At 42.2% G+C, this 19,210-nt stretch overlaps 1 protein-coding gene across 8 annotated transcripts in view; it reads left to right on the top strand.

Annotated features, from left to right (window-relative positions):
- RBMS3 (RNA binding motif single stranded interacting protein 3) overlaps nucleotides 1-19,210 on the top strand; it is a 1,338,119-nt gene that overhangs the window by 244,251 nt on the left and 1,074,658 nt on the right. For all 8 annotated transcript variants that reach the window (XM_058729653.1, XM_058729650.1, XM_058729649.1 and 5 more), the window contains exon 3: nucleotides 14,752-14,820. In XM_058729653.1, coding sequence (XP_058585636.1) covers nucleotides 14,752-14,820 — 69 coding nt within the window. The remainder of the gene's footprint in view (nucleotides 1-14,751; nucleotides 14,821-19,210) is intronic.

Genomic DNA, 19,210 nt, shown 5'->3' with positions numbered 1-19,210 from the left:
TGACTGGGGACTGGGGTGATCTGATGAACAAGTGGTGGGGAGTGGTTGATCTTCTATCCTGTAAGTCCATGTCCCAGACAAGGTGGCCACATCAATGACCACCATGCCCCCACCTTCCTCCCCTCACACCCAGAGCTGTTTCTGTAAGGTGCGAGAATCCGGACTCTGTGTTGCCAGATCTTTACAGTTTTTCATTCTGGATTATAATGAATGTAAAATTGCTCTGTATTTAAACATAGGCAACTGACCCACCAATAAACACACTGTATAGGCCAGAGAAAATGCTCCTGTGGGCCAGACGAGGCTAGTGGACCTCTGTTTTTGATACCTGGTCTACAGGGTCTTGGGTCCCCATAACTGGCTATCCATTTGGGGGTCTCCCATCTTTCAGGTTAGGGACGTGTCTTATCTTCTTTGTTGCAGGTGGTGGGAGCATGCACTTGGCATTAGAACTGTTTTCGGTCAGGTCGAGCTTTGGTGCCTTCTAGTGGCATGGTCATAAACAAGCCGTTTGTGCAATCTGTACCCCACTTGGGTGCCCCATCAGTGAAATGTAAATGAGTGCTGACCTTGCCCATTTTTTGGGTGTCTTTGTCAGGCTTTAATGCAGAGTAGAAATGGAGCTACAGTACTTTTGAACTCTTGAGCACTGTGGAGCAAAGCCGTCTGGGCTGGTGATCAAAGCTGACAATTGTGTCCTGTTAAATATATAACTAACCAGCTGTGAGATCTGGTAAAATTGTATGATCCTTCAGAGGTTTGGGCTTCTCCTTTGTAAAGACCAGGCTTTCTTAGGGGAGGTGGTGGAGTGAATAAGAGAAGGCAAACCTGAGACCCGGTCCAGGCACTGGCAGTCACTGTGTGATCTGGCTCAGTCATGTAATCCTTGCTGCTGTGTGTGGTCTGGTGGCATCTTCATCTCGCATGGAGGTTGTTTGGGCCTCACCTTGGACCTGTTGGAGCAGAATCTCTTCCCCAAGGGATTCGTGAGCACATCAGAGCTTGAGAAGCTTTGATTTAATCTAGTGCTGTTCAAAACGTGGTCCTGGACGAGCAGCATCCTCATTTGGGAACTTGTTAGAAAAGTGACTTCTGAGGGCCCTCTGTTAGAGCCGCTGACTCGGTCATCTCGGCGTGGAGACCAGGACTGTGTCCTTTAACAAAGGCTTTAGGTCATCCTGATGCACCACTAAGTTGATCTCTTTGAACTTCAATGACCTCCTCATCTTCAGTGCATTGGCAATAATAACAGGCATATCATTAGGATGTTTTAAGGGCAAAAAGAATACGGTATAGTATAATAGTGTAATGTAGAATATAACATAGCATGTATTATGTGTATATATGGAGAGAAAATAATCTGAGCTGAACTTGGTAAATAGTGTATAGTGAAGAGTGGAAAAGAAATTGGCAAAAAGGTAACCACTAAGCATCTGTGTCAGTAATGGTGTTTTGGTTTCAAGCCAACAGAAACTAACCCTGGTAACTTAAGGAAAATGGAACTTATTGGAAAGGTTTGGGGTGGGACATGGAATTAAATTTCCAAGGGGGAAAAAAAAAGAGCCTTCAGTGTTTGGGAAAGGCAACAATGAAGGAAGCTCTGGGACAATTATAGGAACTAATAAGTGGTCTCTTCAGGGCACCTCCGTTGACTTTAATCATCTCCAGTTGCCCTTGGGCCATTGTATTCAAGACCCAAATTCTTGATGAAACTTCTTGGCAGGCTCGGGTCACCCAGAGGGCAGCACACCTGAACTGCTGAGTTTAGTGAAGGTAGAGGAGTTTCTCAAAGGAATACACCACTGTTATAGAAGAAAGTGTGTATGGGAAACTGGGCAAACCAATCAACAGGCACCACTGCAGAGATTTCTAGCTGCCATTCTGCCTTGACCTTGGACTTGGCATGGTGATCAGAAATCCTGAACCGGCAAGCTGAAAGGCAGGTGCCAGCTCTTCCTGAAACTCCCCTGGCCATTCCTCTGCACGGTGCAGCTGTGAGACTTTTCTTTCTATCCAGACGGGAGTAGTTGTGCCTTGGTGTTGAGTGGGGTCATGTGTGCCACCAGAGCCGAAGCATACCTTCGTGTGCACAACCGCGGCTCCCGTGCCTCCCTGCTCCTGGTAAAGCTGTGAGATTTTCCTCAAGAAAGAGCAGCCTCTGTCCTGTCCCTCGTGAAGCCATGATCTACAGCAAAGCCCTGGGGAATGACACATTGGATATCTTCTGCTTTTCTCCCGTAGTTTTATAAGTGATAATTCATAAAAACCTGCTCATGTCTGAAGTTGGCCATCTTGGCTCCGCGCTCATCCATGTGGGACAAATGGCCGTGCGTGGCTTGAGCTCCAGCTCTATTTCCTTCTCCTTTGGATTCTACCAGCTAATCACAGAAACGACCCTTCTGTGTGTGGGGCTTTTCCCTGGCGTGTGTCTGTGCCATGGTAACAGTGGCTGGTAATGGTTTGTCTGTGAGGGGAAAACGGTGTGAATGCTAGCTTATTTAATGTGAATGTGAGGGAAGAAGGGGTTTCAAGAGCCTTTTACCATGATTGTGCTGTTGGCTTAAGCATAATCTGGTGCCTCATAGCATTTGCTTCTCAAAGCTTGGAGACCTGGAGCGGCTGGGAGGTCCAGTGGTTACAGTACCTGCCCATCAAACGGTGTCGTCTAAACACTGGCTGCTAACTCACTATTTCACGTCTCCTGGGTAACTTGGTGTTTCTTTCACTGCACCTTACAACAGAGACATCAGTGATTCTCCCACAGAGTTCCATTTAAAATAGTCAGTAGACCAAGGCCAAGAGAGCCAATACCAATTCAAAAAACAAATTGGCTTTGATCTGAAATTGTATGGAGGAGTTCCTGAACTCAGTATTAAAGGTGTGTTTACGTCTGCAGGAGCAGGAAGATTTGTGGAGTGCTCTGTTGAGAATAGATACAGCGGTGTCTCCTCTTACAAAAGGGTTTTCATTACAAAGTCCTCGTGGAAGTTAGAAATTGCATATGCTTAGGAGTACCCTTGAAAATTTCTTAAATTTCAAATTGAGTTCAGTGTCTATGGTTTAGCATATACATTTATGTAGCAATATAATATATAGTATATACACTGTCCTTATATAGCTTATGATATATGTAAGCATATTATATGTAATATGTATATGTAACATGCTTACATAATAGATAATATGTGCATATAATTTATATTATGTAATATATAACTTATGTTAAATATAGAACATATATTTATATATGTTATAACTTATAAGTTATAACCTAAGTTATAACCTAAGTTATAGAGTGAAATATACATAATAGTACGTTATATACTTAGGTATTACACATACTAATATGTTCATACATGTATAACAAATGAAATAATGCATAAATAGAAATGCACACAAACATAGTTATATTTATAATACATAATATATATTATCCATAATACATGTTTATATTCATATGAACTGCAAGTTTATAAACTTTTGTATGTGTTGGATACTCTAGAGTTGGATACATGTTCAAAATGTAATTTCATAGAATTTTAATGATGTAAACAAATAGACCTGTATTTGAAACTCCTGAAGCTATAGTGCATGTGATGAACTTGTTTTTATCTCAAGGCCTTCCTCTCAAGTGGAAATCGTCTTCTGTTGGTTCCATTGGGAATTTCCATATTTTATCTCTGCATACAGGTGTAATCTGGGTTCAGCATTTGGTATTAGGCTGGCTTTTCTGTCCAAATGCTATCAACTTAAGCTCTGCATAAATAGAAAGCATGGGTCATACTTGAGGTCTAGTTGTCCACCAAGCTTAGTTTTGAACCTGAGCACTTTGGGAGCATAAGAACCCAAAGAAATTGCTGGTCTGCTAGAACTGCCTTGAGGAATAGCAATTATTTCCTTGAATGGTCAAGGAAAACCTGAGTCTTCCTGGCAAATGGATGATCTTTGAAATCTTCATAATTTATTTACTGTTTTTTAACCATCATAAAAATTGTAGTCTATCAATTATACATGAAGCTGAATATTAGAAGGCGGAGGAGACACATGCTGGCACGCACTTCCTCTCAGCCTCTTCACCTCAAATTATAAACAAGTTAGTTCTGTCTTTGTCTGCAAAAGTGCACATGTATATTACATGTGTCACGTATTATGTAAATTGGTAGCTATCACTGCCCCACACACCATTTTCCTGCACACTCCAATTTGATTTTCATAAACAACCGTTTCTCAGAAATAACATTTACAAATTCCCTCTCCAATGACCTCTGTTTAATTGAGTATATTATGTACCCTCTCTTCATTGTTGCTATGAAACAAAAGAGGCCACCTTACAAACATTTCATCTTCTTGCAGAAGATAATATAATGGGAGTATTTCATGATTGGTTGGTAGTTTGTTTTTTTTGTTTTTTTTTTTTTTTTTAACCTCTAATTTGTTCTGGACTGACTATAAAGAATTGAACTGGTTTTTGAGTGTGGTTCTTGGAAGCCATCTCATTATATTAGACTGATATTTTGTATTTGGCCATTGAAAAAGTAAATGTCAGGGGTGGGGGGTGGTAAGAAGCCCAGAACAGGAAATGTAGAAAAACGAGTTGTGTTTCAAATGAAATTTTCCACTTGCTTCTCACAGTCTGTAGGGTACCTGTCTGTGGAGTATTCTAAGGAAACTCTGCTGACAGAATTCGTGCTTTCCCTCCCAAGGTCCCAACTATGCACAATACCTTCCATCATGACAGGACTCTCTTAATTGTTGTTTCAGGTTGTTCAGAATTACAGGAATAAAACCAAAAACAAGGGTTTTTGTGGAGTAAGAGTCAAGTTCATCATGGCTATTACAAATTCTAATGACATGAAAGCCAATTATTGTGACTTCAGGTGGTTATTCTGAATGCACTTAGATAGGTGACAGCCAAGGTAAACATTTCAGCCTAGACAGCTCCATTAATTAATTACAGCTTAGGATCCGGAAGCTTGCTTACATGCTTCAAGGGCTATGTGGAAAACTTATAAGATACATATTCCAGGCAAATCCAGACAGGCAAACTAGGTACTCAGTAATGTTTTTTTCCCATGTCCTTGTTTGACATTTATTTATTAGAGTAAAGCTCAGATTTAAAAATACTTCACCCCATACTCCCATTTTCCCCTGTAGAGAAACTTAGGTAGAAAAATCTATAGCAACTTAAGAAAAAATAGTGTGTCTGAAGAGGGCAGCCTTTCCACAATTTCTTGGAATTGACTCTACTTAAATACACATTGCATTGGGCAGTTAATTTTTTTGTGATTTAATGCTTGTGACTGCTTTTACACATGTTGGCCCCAAATCATATTCTTTTAAAATTAGGCTTAATTCTTTACCTCCTCCCCCTCCTCCCCTATTTTTAAAGTTTCAAATCATGTAGATGACAACAAAATTCTTCTAAATAGAGGGCTGTATTTGGAGGCATTAACTTCACCCCCAATTTACTCATGAGTACTTTATGAAGAAATAACCATGACTCATTAAAGTTTAAAATTTTGTAGTTGTTTCTTACTTTAGGAATTGCAAAATCTTTAGTTTCCTGGGAGAGTGGGGGCTGAAGTACATTTTTCTACTTTTCTACATCTCTTAGGCCCACAAAAAGGATCAGCCACATGAGGATTTGTCAGGAAGAGTCATGTAAGTGTTCTCTCTGACCTATTCCATTCAGTCACAGAGCAAAGACTTCAAAAGTTTTCCACCTGGAAACACACTCATCCTGGAAAGCTTGCGTGCCAAGCGTGTTTTGTACGTGGCGAATAGCATGAGGACAAACCTGATTCATTATGACAGCATGACCATGTTCCCCTTGCTACCCGCAGCCAAAAGGCTAGATTGGAGCCTTGTCACAAGTGCCCATGGTTACGAGGATCATTGCAGCTGAGGCGACATGTGGTGCTATTTGTACGAAGGAGAACTTAGTCTTCCCGCTCTGTTTCCTGATGAAGAGGTGGGAGGAAGTCCCAGAATCAGAATGGAGGGCTGTGCAGTGTCCCAGGATATGTTTTTATGGGGGAAAACTTCTGAGCATTACATGTCTCCCTTGTGATGAAGTCTGGGAGACAGAGGAATCTCTAATCTGATGGACGGTTGAATAAACCACTTTTAAAATTTAGCAACCACCACCCCCTCCTCAGGCTTTGAAAAGTTGATGGTACCTAAGCTCAGGAAAGTCTGACTATCCTATGGATTCTCATGGCTTTGAGGAAAAGAAATGACTGGGTGGGAATTCCAGATTAGGGGTTGCCCCATTCTGGGAAATTGGGCTCTAGCCAGTTTCTTTCCGACTTATCATTGTCCACTGTGTGGCATCACTGATATGCATATACATTGAAATAACCTATGAATGGGTAATATTGACGGACTCACATGTTCACAGCAAGTTTGACTTTAGTTCAGCCACCCCAGTTTATAGATGAGCAGAAATGACTTGGTTAATGCCTCATTAATATCAGATTCGGGAGGGAAAAAAAAATATCTGCTTGTCAGATTGCTTTCTACCTACTCTATGTGGCAGGCAGCCTCTGAGATGTCCTGCGGTGAATGACCCCTGTCTCCTCCTGTTCACATCATGGCGTGGTCCCCTCCTATATTATTCCAGCATTGGTCTCTTTGGCCAATGATCACCAATAATGATAGGCTACTAATGAGGAAATTCAAGGTTTCTTTTGTGTGTAAGAACTCTGACAGTCCCGGAAATCACTATGTGTTTTATAAAAGTTTCCAAGACACTTTGGCAGAAAATGATCAATTGGCTAATTTGGCCAATGCAATTAACTTTAGGTTTTAAGTTTCAGATATGCTAGGGACTTGACATTTTCTGGAGGTAATGACCTAGTCCATAACTTCCTAATAGATGATTTTTCATACCACAAGTTCCAAAAGTAAAATCCCTTACTTCTAGGGTAGGAATGAGGGGAGGTAAAGGACACAGAAAAACGTGGCAAGCAGCCAGTTTTCCACAAAACACACACACATAAGACCCCACATATTTTTTAAGTTTTCTGTCTTTGGGACTGCACTATGTTTGAAAGTCAAGGTATTGCTTAAGATGTTCACTGGCACTCTGTGTTTCAAGCCAGTTTTCTAAAACGTGAGAATAAAATTGTTCACTCAGATTGATCTACATGGCAATTTAGGTAACTTGTTTCCTCAGAGAGGTGCTATAGAAGACTGGATCCCTGAGATGTAAATAAATCCTCGGTAAGAAAAGAAGTTGAGTGACAGAAAAAGGGTGGGGAAAGGTAGAGCAAAAGAAGGAAAGAGTTAAGTAAATAGATTCTTTGGACAAGTCATGTTGGGACAAACTGACCCATGGGTATGTCTTGGGAGTGGAAATTCTGAATGCATTTCATATGCCAGAATGTGCGGTGATTCTTCAAGAGAGAGGTTGGAATGGTGTCCTATGTGTTAACCTTTCAGCTTTTCTGGTACTTAACCATTCTAGTGAAGGGACAGGAGCACTATAGAAACTGTAGCCTGTGGGGCAAATCTGAATCCAGCCCATCTTTGCAAATAAAGTTTTACTGGAATATAGCCATGTTCACTCACTTCGGTATTCTCTATGGCTGCTTTCATGCCACATGGCAGAGTTGAGTAGCTGTAAAAGAGTATGGGCCACAAAGCCTAAAGTATTTACTCTGTGGTCCACTACAGAAAAATTCTGCAGACCTCTGGGTTGGATCATTTGGGAAATGTAGCATTTCCCAAACTGAACAAAGAACCATTTTTCGGTAGGTCATTCTGTGGTTCCGGTTTCTGTATAACACAGATGAGGGAACACTGTATCATCGGCTCACATTTTCCTTGTGGGTCTGTGGGAGCCTCCTTCCCCCTTAGTATCTTAGAAGTAGAATACCCCAGCCTGCCCTCTTGTACAGCTGCCGGAGGAGAGTTTCCGTTTCTCTGAGATGTGCAGTGGCAGATGGAGTCCAGTAGCTAAAGTGAATCAGGTCTCTTTTGTAAGATACAGCAAGATCAAGTTGAGTTACAGAGAAAGCTGCATGATAACAGGAAGCTTATCATTTATTTACTGAGCATCCTGTTTGCTGTTTTTAGTCTGGTGCAGGAAGGGAGCTGGAGGTTACCTTGTGCCTGTGTCTTCAGGGACTTCCAGTTCTCTGTCTCTTTGAAGGAAGTGGCTGTGAGACATGTTAAATAACAATGTGAAAATTCAGGGACTTAATTTTTAAAAAAAGACCTAAAGGAGGAAAAATCCTGAAACTTTTTTTTTTGTCTGTAATTCAGAAGAATGTCTTCCCCTCCCTTAGGTATGATTCACAGAATACTTTGTGCTTTCTACAGACTTCTGCTTGTATCATGGTAAGAGCTGAATAGTTGTTCTGCTAATAATGTGAATTACTTAATGTATTGCTGTGTGACAGATGATCCCAAAATTTAGCTGCTTAAACAGTAAACCTTGATTGTCTTGCACAGTGTCTGAGAGTAGGGGATTAGTGAACAGTCTGTGTAGCTGTTCTTGGTCAGGGTCTCTCCTGAAGGTGCAGCCAAGCTGTTAGCCCTGGCTGCAGTCTCTGAAGACTTGACTGGGCCTGCAGGATCAATTTGAAGTTCACTCATGTGGCTGTTGGCAAGAAGTTTCAATTTCTAACATTTTTTTTAATGTTTATTTTTGAGAGAGCCAGAGACAGAATGTGAGTGGGTTAGGGGCAGAGAGAGAGGGAGGCACAGAATCCGAAGCAGCCTCCAGGCTCTGAGCTGTCAGCATGGGGCTCGAACTCACAAGCTGTCAAATCACGACCCGAGCCGAAGTCGGGCGCTCAACCGACTGAGCCACCCAGGGGCCCGAAGAAGTTTCAATTTCTTACCACATGGGACTCTTCCTAAGGTGGCTCATGACATGGCTTGGATCTAAGTGAAAATGATCGACCATGTCCAAGTTTCTATAACCTAATCTACAAAGTGACCTATCCTTATTTCACTATATTTTATTGGTCAAAAAGAATATCGTTTGTCTACTATATTCTACTAGTCGACTCTGTTGGTCATTGTGGAGGTGTCAGTATCAGGAAGCAGGGTCTTCGGAGGCCATCTTCGAGCCTGGAGACCATATTCTGGTTATTTAAAGCAGCATCTGCTGGTAAAGAAGCCGCTTATGCTCTGGCTCCTCGCCCCTGGTGTAGGACACGCAAAGCCTACGGCCAGGGTATGGGGCCTCAAATCAGCTTTTAGCTACCATTCCTTAACCAACTGTGAGGATTCTCTGTAGCATTAGGAATGGGAGGGAACTTCTTGACTGGTGGTGGTGTGGTCAACTGACCTCAATAATTCCTTAAAATGAGGACAATTTGTCCTTGATTGTGTTTACAAAGGATGGGGAGGGTAAAGATTGTTTGTGTGTCCCATGGACACGAACGGCATGGGGATGTGTGTCCCAAGATACTGCAACTATAAAGAGGACATGATGGCTTCAATAATGAAATTGTTAAAGAGATTCCAGAAGGCCATCTTTTACCCTTTATCAATTTCCTTTTCTTCGCTTGCCAGGTATGTGCACTTGTGATTTTTTTCTTTTTTTTTTTTTTTTTTTGGTAGCTCTTTATTTTAAGGTATGTGTAGGTAGAGCCTTTACCATTAATTCTTCAAAGTTTCTTGTGCTGGGAAGGTTTTTGAGTCCGCTCTTCATACCTTATTACAAGTGTTACTGCTATCTAGGTCCTTTGCTATTTGGTCTTGTCTCTTACATGATTCATCTCACTGGGACTGGAAGCATGGTTTTCCATCTGAAATTAAAATCCCAAAAGTCATGTCTGTCATCCAGAGTTCAGTCTGTCTGAATAGCCCATGTTGGTTCCTGGATCATATTTGTCAATGAATTTTGGGCTACGATGTTAAATGCAGATGTCCAGTTGGCACCTTCCAACACTGTTTATTGCTTCTTCGTTTCTCGTTCTTCAGATATGCTCAAGGCCTAATGCAGCAAAGACTCCAGCTACTGAAAAATGATAGTTCCTTGTCTTAGGCTGATGGGCAATTAGACTTGGAGGAAGCTGGCCAAGCAAAGGACAGTTGCGGATGAAGTACAGTGGCTGGCCGGCTGGCAGGCTCCCGCAGCATCTGGCCGCCTTCCTCACTTACAAACTGCCGTTGAATCTGGTCTGTCTTCCAGGTTTCTGCACAGCCTTTTCCCCCCTTTGTTTAGCACAGCGTTCTGCACGCTTTTATCACTAATGTTTTACACTGTCCTCCTGAGCTCCTTTTCTCTTAAGCAACCTGGATTTGCACAAGCCTCACAGCCTGGGCGGGTGGGGGGGTGGGGGGCAGGGGGTGGGGTGGGGAGAGAAGCTGCAAAGTAGGGTATGTATTTTTGTCTCAATATTTCTTTGCATTCTAGCTTCTCTCTGCTTTTGTAGATCATCTAGGTCTTTGGCGGTTATCTCACAGCATTCCTGAGACATTTTATACGGGATAACATGTGTCCATTAACCAATACTCTCAACTTCAATGTGGTGTCTGCCATTTCCCTTATTTCTTGCCCTACTGACTTGAACAATTGCTATTTTCTGTGAAGCCGAATCAGGGTACTCCCCACTCGAATACCCTAAAGTCTGGGCCACTGGTGTTACCCTTTCTAAGACATCATAGTAGCCACTGGGGCTCTGGAAATTCTATCAACTTTTGCTGCATTTGTCCCTGGGAGTGTTAGTTCTGTAGCCACTGTCTCCTGCGGAAGCAGTCTCCTGTCCACACTCACAAATTGAACCTATTTAATTTGGTGTTTACTGAGCACTTACTGTATGCCAAGCACAGATGTGCCTAGTTACATTAGTCCATGATATGCATCCCCAGCTTGCTCCCCACTTTCCCCTATAACCTGTGGAATGTACAGTCTACAAGAGGAAACTGCATTTAGAAGGCAATTACAAGAGAGTGTCCTAGGACTTTTTGATAGGCGGCGAGCGCAGATGTGCTGGAAACATATCAGAAGGACAGTAGCCCATTCTTGATATTCAGGGGAGGTTTTCCAAGGGCAGGCATTGGGTGTCTAAACTGAAACTCCTACCCAGCCATTTAATTGGGCTGTGGTGGCTGAAGGTTCAATCTATATCAGTAGATTAAAAATAAGATTCTTTTTCCTCAGGCGCCTTCCCACAATTTCCAGAAGTATTTCTTTGGAGTTTGAGAGTTCGTTTTATCTTTTTTAGATTAAAAAAATGCTATCAATAATATCCTTGGGTCTTGATACCTCTACTCATCATCATCCTTGTTCTTCAGTGGATGCATACAGCAAAAGAAGTGTGTGCTGGGAGTATTCGGAGATGTTTCCTTGCTTCCAAGACTAAATATGAATCCACTGAAGAGCCTCTTAAAAATGTAAATTGCTGGATCCCACTTCCAGAGATTTGTAAATTCCTGGGGTCAGAGAATATGCATTTTAAGCCAGCATGCCTCATTATTCCGATCTGGGTACTGCCCTTTGATTAACCACTGGTTGCTAAGGGCACCAAGAGGGGGGAAATGAAGATAGGATCAATTACTTCTCTGGTTTGTCAGGTGAGTTTATTTTGGTCCAGGCTGAAATCCAAACCACACATTGTGGCTAGTTAATTCAAAAGGACATCAAAGAAACCCAACGAGATTTTGTGTTGTGCTGGGAGACTGATTTTTTGAATACAGTCGCCTCCATCAGAAGCGAGGCTGCAATTCTAGACCTGGTCCTGTCTTTAAAATTTGCAATTAATGTTGCCCAGTTATTTTGTTGTTTCTCTGGCCTTTTACATTTATCCTTAGCGCCAGAAAGGATGTGAAGTGTGTGCATCACAATAGATTACAATTACCATGATACAGTTAATTACACTTGTGTCGGTGCGGAAGTGCAGTGTGACCTTTAGAAGAAAGGTAAGCGTGGGCACTTATCAAGAAGGGAGAGCTTGCATTTCATGTTGGGTGGTTGTTACATATAAATGCCCATTTTCTGTCTTTCCCCCTTCAAGTTTCTTTAATGATGTGGATCAGATGCTGCACATCACACATCTCCCTTTTCTGTGAAATATTTGTCGAATGTTAGTGCTCATGTCTTGAATTGGATGATCATAATTTTATTCTGATTAAAAACAAAACAAAACCAAAACTTTGAAGAAGAGCTCACAAGTGTTGGTGAGGGTGTGGAGAAAAGGGCAGCCTCGTGCACACGGTTGGTGGGAATGGTGTAGCCACTGTGGAACACAGTGTGAAGGTTCCTCAAAAAACTACAAGTAGAACTACCATATGATCCAGTATTGCCACTTCTGGGTACATACCCAAAGAGGATGAAAGCAGGATATCAAACAGATACACTCACGTCATGTTTATTGAAGCACTTTTCACAATAGCCAAGATGTAGAAAGAACTTAAGTGTCCGTCAGGAGATGAGGGGATAAAGTATATGTATTATCCATAATACATATATTTTATGGAATAATTATACAGTATGATGGTAATCCTATTGCAATACATAGATGTTTTGAAACAACACAAATACCTTAAAACTTACACAATGTTATGTCAGTTCTATCTTAATTAAAATAAACACAATTATTTTCCTGATACTCAGTATAAAAATTATTGTCACAGTTTTAGAAACCTGTATTGTGGCTCAAAACTGATAAATTATGTCCTCACTCTGTGATGTCTTGATTAGTCTGATGGTGGATTCCAAAATCTTACGATTTAAAGAGACTTGAAGAGATTCTTCTGAAGCCCAAATTGTTGGACTAGAAAATCAGCTAACAGCCCCTTCCTACAAATGAAGGAAGCCAAGATCTGCTACATATTCAAGCAAAGGGCTATTCTGGATTATTAGCATTTTCTAGTTAACAGAGGTGAAGATGTTTCCTCGGCATTGAAAGGAATTGAATCTATAATCAGTAATTTATACACTCTGAAAGTATAGAACCCTTTAATTGAATAGATCTGGGGCTGGATAAGGAGGGAGCACGGAGACCATCTAAATTATCCTTATTTCACAATTAGGAAAACAGCATTAGAGAAGGCACACCGACATGTGCTGGTAAAGTCTGATACATTTGAAATTCATTGCTACTGCTGCTCCTTGAGGAAGTGCGATTACGCTTTTAGTTTAACTTTCCGCCACTTCGTTGATAGTTTTCCCTTTATCCAAGTGGAACACGGAAATGCTTCTCACACTGTGCTATAGGGTCCAATCCCATCAGCCTCAGTGGGGCAGGAGAGCTGCTCCCAACTCTGCCTCTTCAGATGGGCAGATGCTGGAGGGAAGTTGAATTGAGCAGGCAGAACATAACATTTAGCCAGCATGCCAACCTCCCTGTGGCAGAGATTCAGGAAAGCTGTCAGGAACAGCAAAGGCCAGCACAGAATTACACGGGGGTCCCGAAAGGCAGATGGAATGCAGTGATGGGGTGTACGAAAGTTGGCGGGACTATATAGGCCTGTTGATCATTCTCGAAACATACCAATTGCTTTTACATCTTCCTGCCTCTGCCTTGAAGCATCCGCGAGTTTCTACAAGTGACGGAAAAGGTGATTATAGTCAATTACGCAAGGAGGGCTCAGGCAGAAGTAGCAGTCTGAAGCCGTAGGTCACTGTGGAACAAGATTAATTCAGGTTAGCATCTCTGCTCTGCTCTTGGCCTTTTCCTCGAGGTCACAGAATGGTCACTCCAGCTCCGTGTAGCGCATCTGTATTTAGAAAGAAGAGTGGTGGTGGTGAAGGTATGAGCCTTATCTTTTCCCCTTTTATCAGGAGAGCAAAAGGTTTTCCCAGAATTCCCTCCCATGTCACACCTCCAAAATTCTCTTCACTTCTCACTGGCCAGGAGTAGAGGGAAGGACTGCCGAGAAAGTGGGTTTGTAGTTGTTTAAACCTTGATGGCAGAAGCAGTCCGAGAAACATGGTGTTAAGAATGACTGGGGGGGAGCTAATCTGCAGTGAGTTTGTGGCATATCACAAGTTCGGGGAGCTTGTAGTGATGATGTGGTAAGGCCTTTCCCAAGGTGACGTTCTCTTTATTACAATAACTGGGGTGCCTGGGTGGCTCAGCCGATTGAGTGTCTGACTCTTGATCTCGGCTCAGGTTATCCTGATCTTGCAGTTGGTGAGTTCGAGCCCTGGGTCAAGCTCAGTGCTGATGGCGTGGAGCCTGCTTGGGGTTTTCTCTCTCCTTCTCGTTGCCCCTACGTGGCTTGTGCGTGTGCACTCGTGTGCTCATTCGGTGTTTCTCCAAATAGATAAATTGAAGAAAAAGAATAACTGAGTCAAATATGCGGATATTCGTATGCCAGTGTGTTGCACGTGGAAACTTAGAATAATGGGCCTGATTTCCTGCATGTTGAATTAAGGCTTCATACGTGTCTAGCACCTTATTGGATGAACTGCTTCACAACTGTCACCATATTGGATCCTCCCAAGAATCCCGTGCCGTAAGAATTATTACCTGAGTCTCGCTGAAGGGAAAGTTGAGACACCGAGCATTTGGGTGTCGCGCGGCAGGTCAAACAATGAGCACATGCTGAGAGTTGGATCCAGATGTTTCAGCTTTAGTGTTTATATTGTTCTTGCTGAGGAGAATGCGTTTTAAAAGAAATGAAACCGAGATTCAGTTCAGACAGCATCTAAGATTGTGTTAATCTTTGGAGCTGTAGACACTGAATAAATAATTAGTTTAGAGAAATATAAAGTGTATTCGGTTCGTGTGACAACATGAAATCTTTTCTTTTTTTTTTTTTTTTTTTCCCCCTTCCCTTTTCCAGAGAAACTCGGCCAGCAAGTCTTCGGGTGTTCCTTCCTATAGCAGATGGTCCAGTTCGCAGCCACATCAGGTAACATGCTCTTTCAAAGGATCTTGATGTGCTCGTTTTCCTTGAAGTGTGCTCCAGAGTACAGTTACTTGGTCACGGGGCAAATGTGGAGGGTCCTGGGCTCTTGCTGGTTCTCACCTTGAACTTGGCCCCTCAGCAGAGGGCTGTGGAGTTCAGCAGTGGTTACTTCTCTGCACCTCAAGTCTGGTTTCAGGGCTACATGAGGGGGACAGGGACAGGGAAGTGTCAAAGTTCCACATTCGAAGCCTTCCTCCATGCATAGCTAATGAAGTCTACCCGGCAGTTACAGTGTGAAAGAATTTTGCCTTTGTTTTTTTTCTTCAACCAAAGATGATCCCTCTTTCCCTTCTGTTCCCGGAAATTGTGTATGTTCCCATGGTTGTACATATGTACATACATATGTATATGTGTGTGGCACATGGAGCTCTAAGAGTGTATGCACCAATATATCTGAAAATATACTAATGTTATAAAGAATCACTTTTTTTGCTTTGTTACTCAGGGTGATGAACAACCTCCATTTAGGGCAAACGATACTGAACGTTATTTAGCCTCTTTAGGGGAGGTTAGGCCAGCACAGTGCGGTTACGCCTCAGTGTATAAACAAAACAGGATCTTTCTGGTTGGCGAGCAGTCTTTACAGGTGGTACACTGTGACCACAGGGGCTTCCCCTGGAAGCAGCACTTGGGGAGAACACTAACGTTAGACTCTAAAGCTAAAGCTGAGTAGGACTGGGGTTTAAGTTACCTTCTAGTTAGGAGACCAACAAGGAATACACTCCCATTTGTTTTTTGGCTTTATTAGAATTATCAGAATTCTTAGACTTTCCAGGTCAATTATGCAAGCTGCAGCGACTATAGCAGGAGCACATAATAAATGATTTATATTCACATTTTCTCCCACGTTTTATTGACTTTCTATAGAAACTTACTATTGGCGATAAAATACTCTTAACATCAGCATAACGTGAGAACTCTTTGTATACTCTTTTATCTTTTCTCTGCCGTTAGAAATTGAAACGTAGCAAAAAAAAAATGAAAGAAATTAATGAGAGAAACACGTTCTTCCATTATGCAATAATTGATCACAGTGCCTATTTCTATGTTGACTGATGGGTAGAAATAAAGTTGAGGTGATCTCTTCCTCCATTGGCATCAGCTTGGTGTGGATGCTGTAGTTTCTGGTAACTTTGGAAGGATATATTTTGGGAGTGTGAGCTGAGAAAAAAGGTGACCCAGGAAGAGGGGCTGTGGTACCAGTCTAGGGAGATTGCTTTGCTTGTTTGTTTGTTTGTTTTTTAAATTTTTTTTAATGTTTATTCATTTTTGAGATAGAGTGAGACAGAACATGAATGGGGGAAGGTCAGAGAGAGAGGGAGACACAGAATCTGAAACAGGCTCCAGGCTCTGAGCTGTCAGCACAGAGCCCGACGCGGGGCTCGAACTCACGGACTGCGAGATCATGACCTGAGCTGAAGTCGGACGCCCAACCGACTGAGCCACCCAGGCGCCCCTAGGGAGATTGCTTTGAATATCCAGTTTCCTTTTACTTACTCCATTTCCTGAAAATGCCCCCTGGACTTCAATCAGTGTTGGTGATTTCTGTTCTCCCACTTTCTAGAGACTGGGTTGAGCAAGTTGCTCCTCCCCTCTCTGCACTCAACCTGAAGATGGAGAGATGTTCTAATCTAGTCTCGACAGTCTAAGGAAAGTGAGATGCAGAATATATTGTCCAAGGTTAAACGATTTCAGATGGCCTACCATTCTATGGGTTTTTCCCCCCCTAGAATGGACTCCATTTTATAAGCCAACACGGTTCTTCTGAGAACATACCTGTGAGATTGTCAAGAGTGAATCTGTGACTCTGCTGTCCCTGCAAACCTTTCGCATGCTGCAAGGAAACGAGAAAAGTGGAAAGGGTCGTATTGGGACAGTTCTTAATTCTTAGAATAGATCCTTTTGTTTCTCCGATATTACAGTGATCTTTTTATTTGTTTATTTTTTTATTTTTTTTTCAACGTTTTTTATTTATTTTTGGGACAGAGAGAGACAGAGCATGAACGGGGGAGGGGCAGAGAGAGAGGGAGACACAGAATCGGAAACAGGCTCCAGCCTCCGAGCCATCAGCCCAGAGCCTGACGCGGGGCTCGAAATCACGGACCGCGAGATCGTGACCTGGCTGAAGTCGGACGCTTAACCGACTGCGCCACCCAGGCGCCCCTACAGTGATCTTTTTAAATGAACTTTGGGAATGATTAGATGGTTGTTGTATACTTTGTGATATCCCAGCCGAATTAAAATGGTAGCCATCCTGTACAGATTTCCCAACGTGTTCTTTGAATTCTTACCTGTATGTGAAATCCAAGAGTGGAAGAGCTACCAAAAAGGGCTTTCATTTTTACCTTCTCACACGTTGAAGCAAATGTGGTGACATTGGCAGATTTTTAATCTTAACACTGCCATTTTGGCTGGGGGGCTTTATTCGATGGCATTTCCAAATGGTAGCCTGATTAAAACTAATAATGGTGACATCTCTTTTGTACTGAGGATCCCCTTTGACCCTAACCGAAAGGAGTGGTACCTTTTATCTATTTGGTAAGTTTCCTTGATGTTTGCCTATCGTGCCGGTCATTTGTTTTCTTTCAGATCTACTCCACGTCCATCTCTTGACATCTGCTTTCCCAGGCTTCCTTTTTTTTTTTTTTTTTTTTTTAAATTTTTTTTAACGTTTATTTATTTTTGAGACAGAGAGAGACAGAGCATGAGCGGGGGAGGGGCAGAGAGAGAGGGAAACACAGAATCGGAAGCATGCTCCAGGCTCTGAGCCATCAGCCCAGAGAACTCACGGACCGTGAGATCGTGACCTGAGCTGAAGTCGGACGCTTAACCGACTGAGCCACCCAGGCGCCCCTCCCAGGCTTCCTTCTTAACTGAGTACTAAGTAGGTTTTCACAATTGGAGTCATTGTTCGCAAGTTGGAAAGAGATAGGAAGGGAAAAACCAGGACATATTTCCCCCCTTGCTGTTGCTTTGGACAGTATATCTCCATGTTCTGAGCCTCTGTGTGGATCCAGCTACAGTGAGGCAGCCCTGGCTTCTGGCCTCTGTGTACCATCCCACTGGTTCCCCCAGCGTCAAGGGAGGTGGCAGTGTCCCGCATTCTTCCCTGCCTTTTTTTTTTTTTTTTTGCTTTCCCAGTAGTCTTATGACTAGTTCCCTATATGAAATTCCTTCTCTTCGGTGGTCTGGTATGGGCTCCATTTTCCCAACATTTTTTTTTTTTCTTTCTGTTTTCTGACAGATACACCTACCATGGTAATGATGCACTTTTTTCTATGGTCCTTTAACAGTGGGTTTTAATTTCAGAACTATTAGGTGGATATTTACGGGCTCACCAGACTTGTAGCTGCTGAAAACTCTTGAGATTTATTCTCTTGAGCTGGCCTAGTGGGTGGTAATCCTTTTATACCCCTATCCCACACAGAATAATTATTCCTCTTCTTTGTCACTCATGCGCTAATCCTTCCCTTCTAAATTTGTGTTTATTACCAAAACCTTTGTCTTTTGTGTTTGCAATATAATAGGCTTATTGGCTTCAGTCCTTGAACGTACATACACAAATTCTCAGCTTGAGGGAGAAAGGACAACTGTAACTTGATCCTGTCTTCTGATCCTGGCTTCTAGCTTTGTGTCTTCCTCTATTTTCAGCATCAGCAGAATAGTTTAGAAAAGAAACTGTCATGGATTTATATTCACTAGGAAAAGTGGATCTTTTTCAGTTTGTCTTCAGAACACTGTTTGCAAACCTCAGACACAAATACAGTAATGAATGGGTACACAGGTAGATAGGGGCTTAGTTGAGAATCAATATCTTCACCATTCCTTCTTAATCATTATCATCATACCTCACCTTTACTGAATGTTTTGTGTGTGGTGTCGCTAATTTCTTGTCATGCATTATCTCATTTAGTCCTCTATCTATCTCTATGATAGGAGGTGATACTTTATAGTCGAGGGAGTTGACAACCTGAACATTGAATTAACTTGTCCAGTGACACACAGGGTTGGTTCTGTTCGATTCTAGCACCCTAGAATTTTTTTCTTTTTTGTCTGCTCAATTAGATTTATTATTTTTTAAAAGCTTTTATTTAAATTCCAGTTAATTAACATGTGGTATCATATTAGTTTTAGGTGTAAAATTTAGTGATTCAACACTTCCATACAACATCCTGTGCTCACAAGTGCACTCCTTAATCCCCATCACCTATTTCACCTATCACTCCACCCACCTCCCCTTTGGTAACCATTGGTGTGCTCTCTATAGTTGAGAATCTGTTTCTTGATTCCCCCCCATCTTTCTCTTTTCCCCTATGCTTGTTTGCTTTGTTTC

The sequence above is a fragment of the Neofelis nebulosa genome, chromosome 5 (assembly GCF_028018385.1).
Source record: "Neofelis nebulosa isolate mNeoNeb1 chromosome 5, mNeoNeb1.pri, whole genome shotgun sequence".
Lineage (NCBI taxonomy): Eukaryota > Metazoa > Chordata > Mammalia > Carnivora > Felidae > Neofelis > Neofelis nebulosa.
This window is presented reverse-complemented; position numbering and strand designations above follow the sequence as displayed.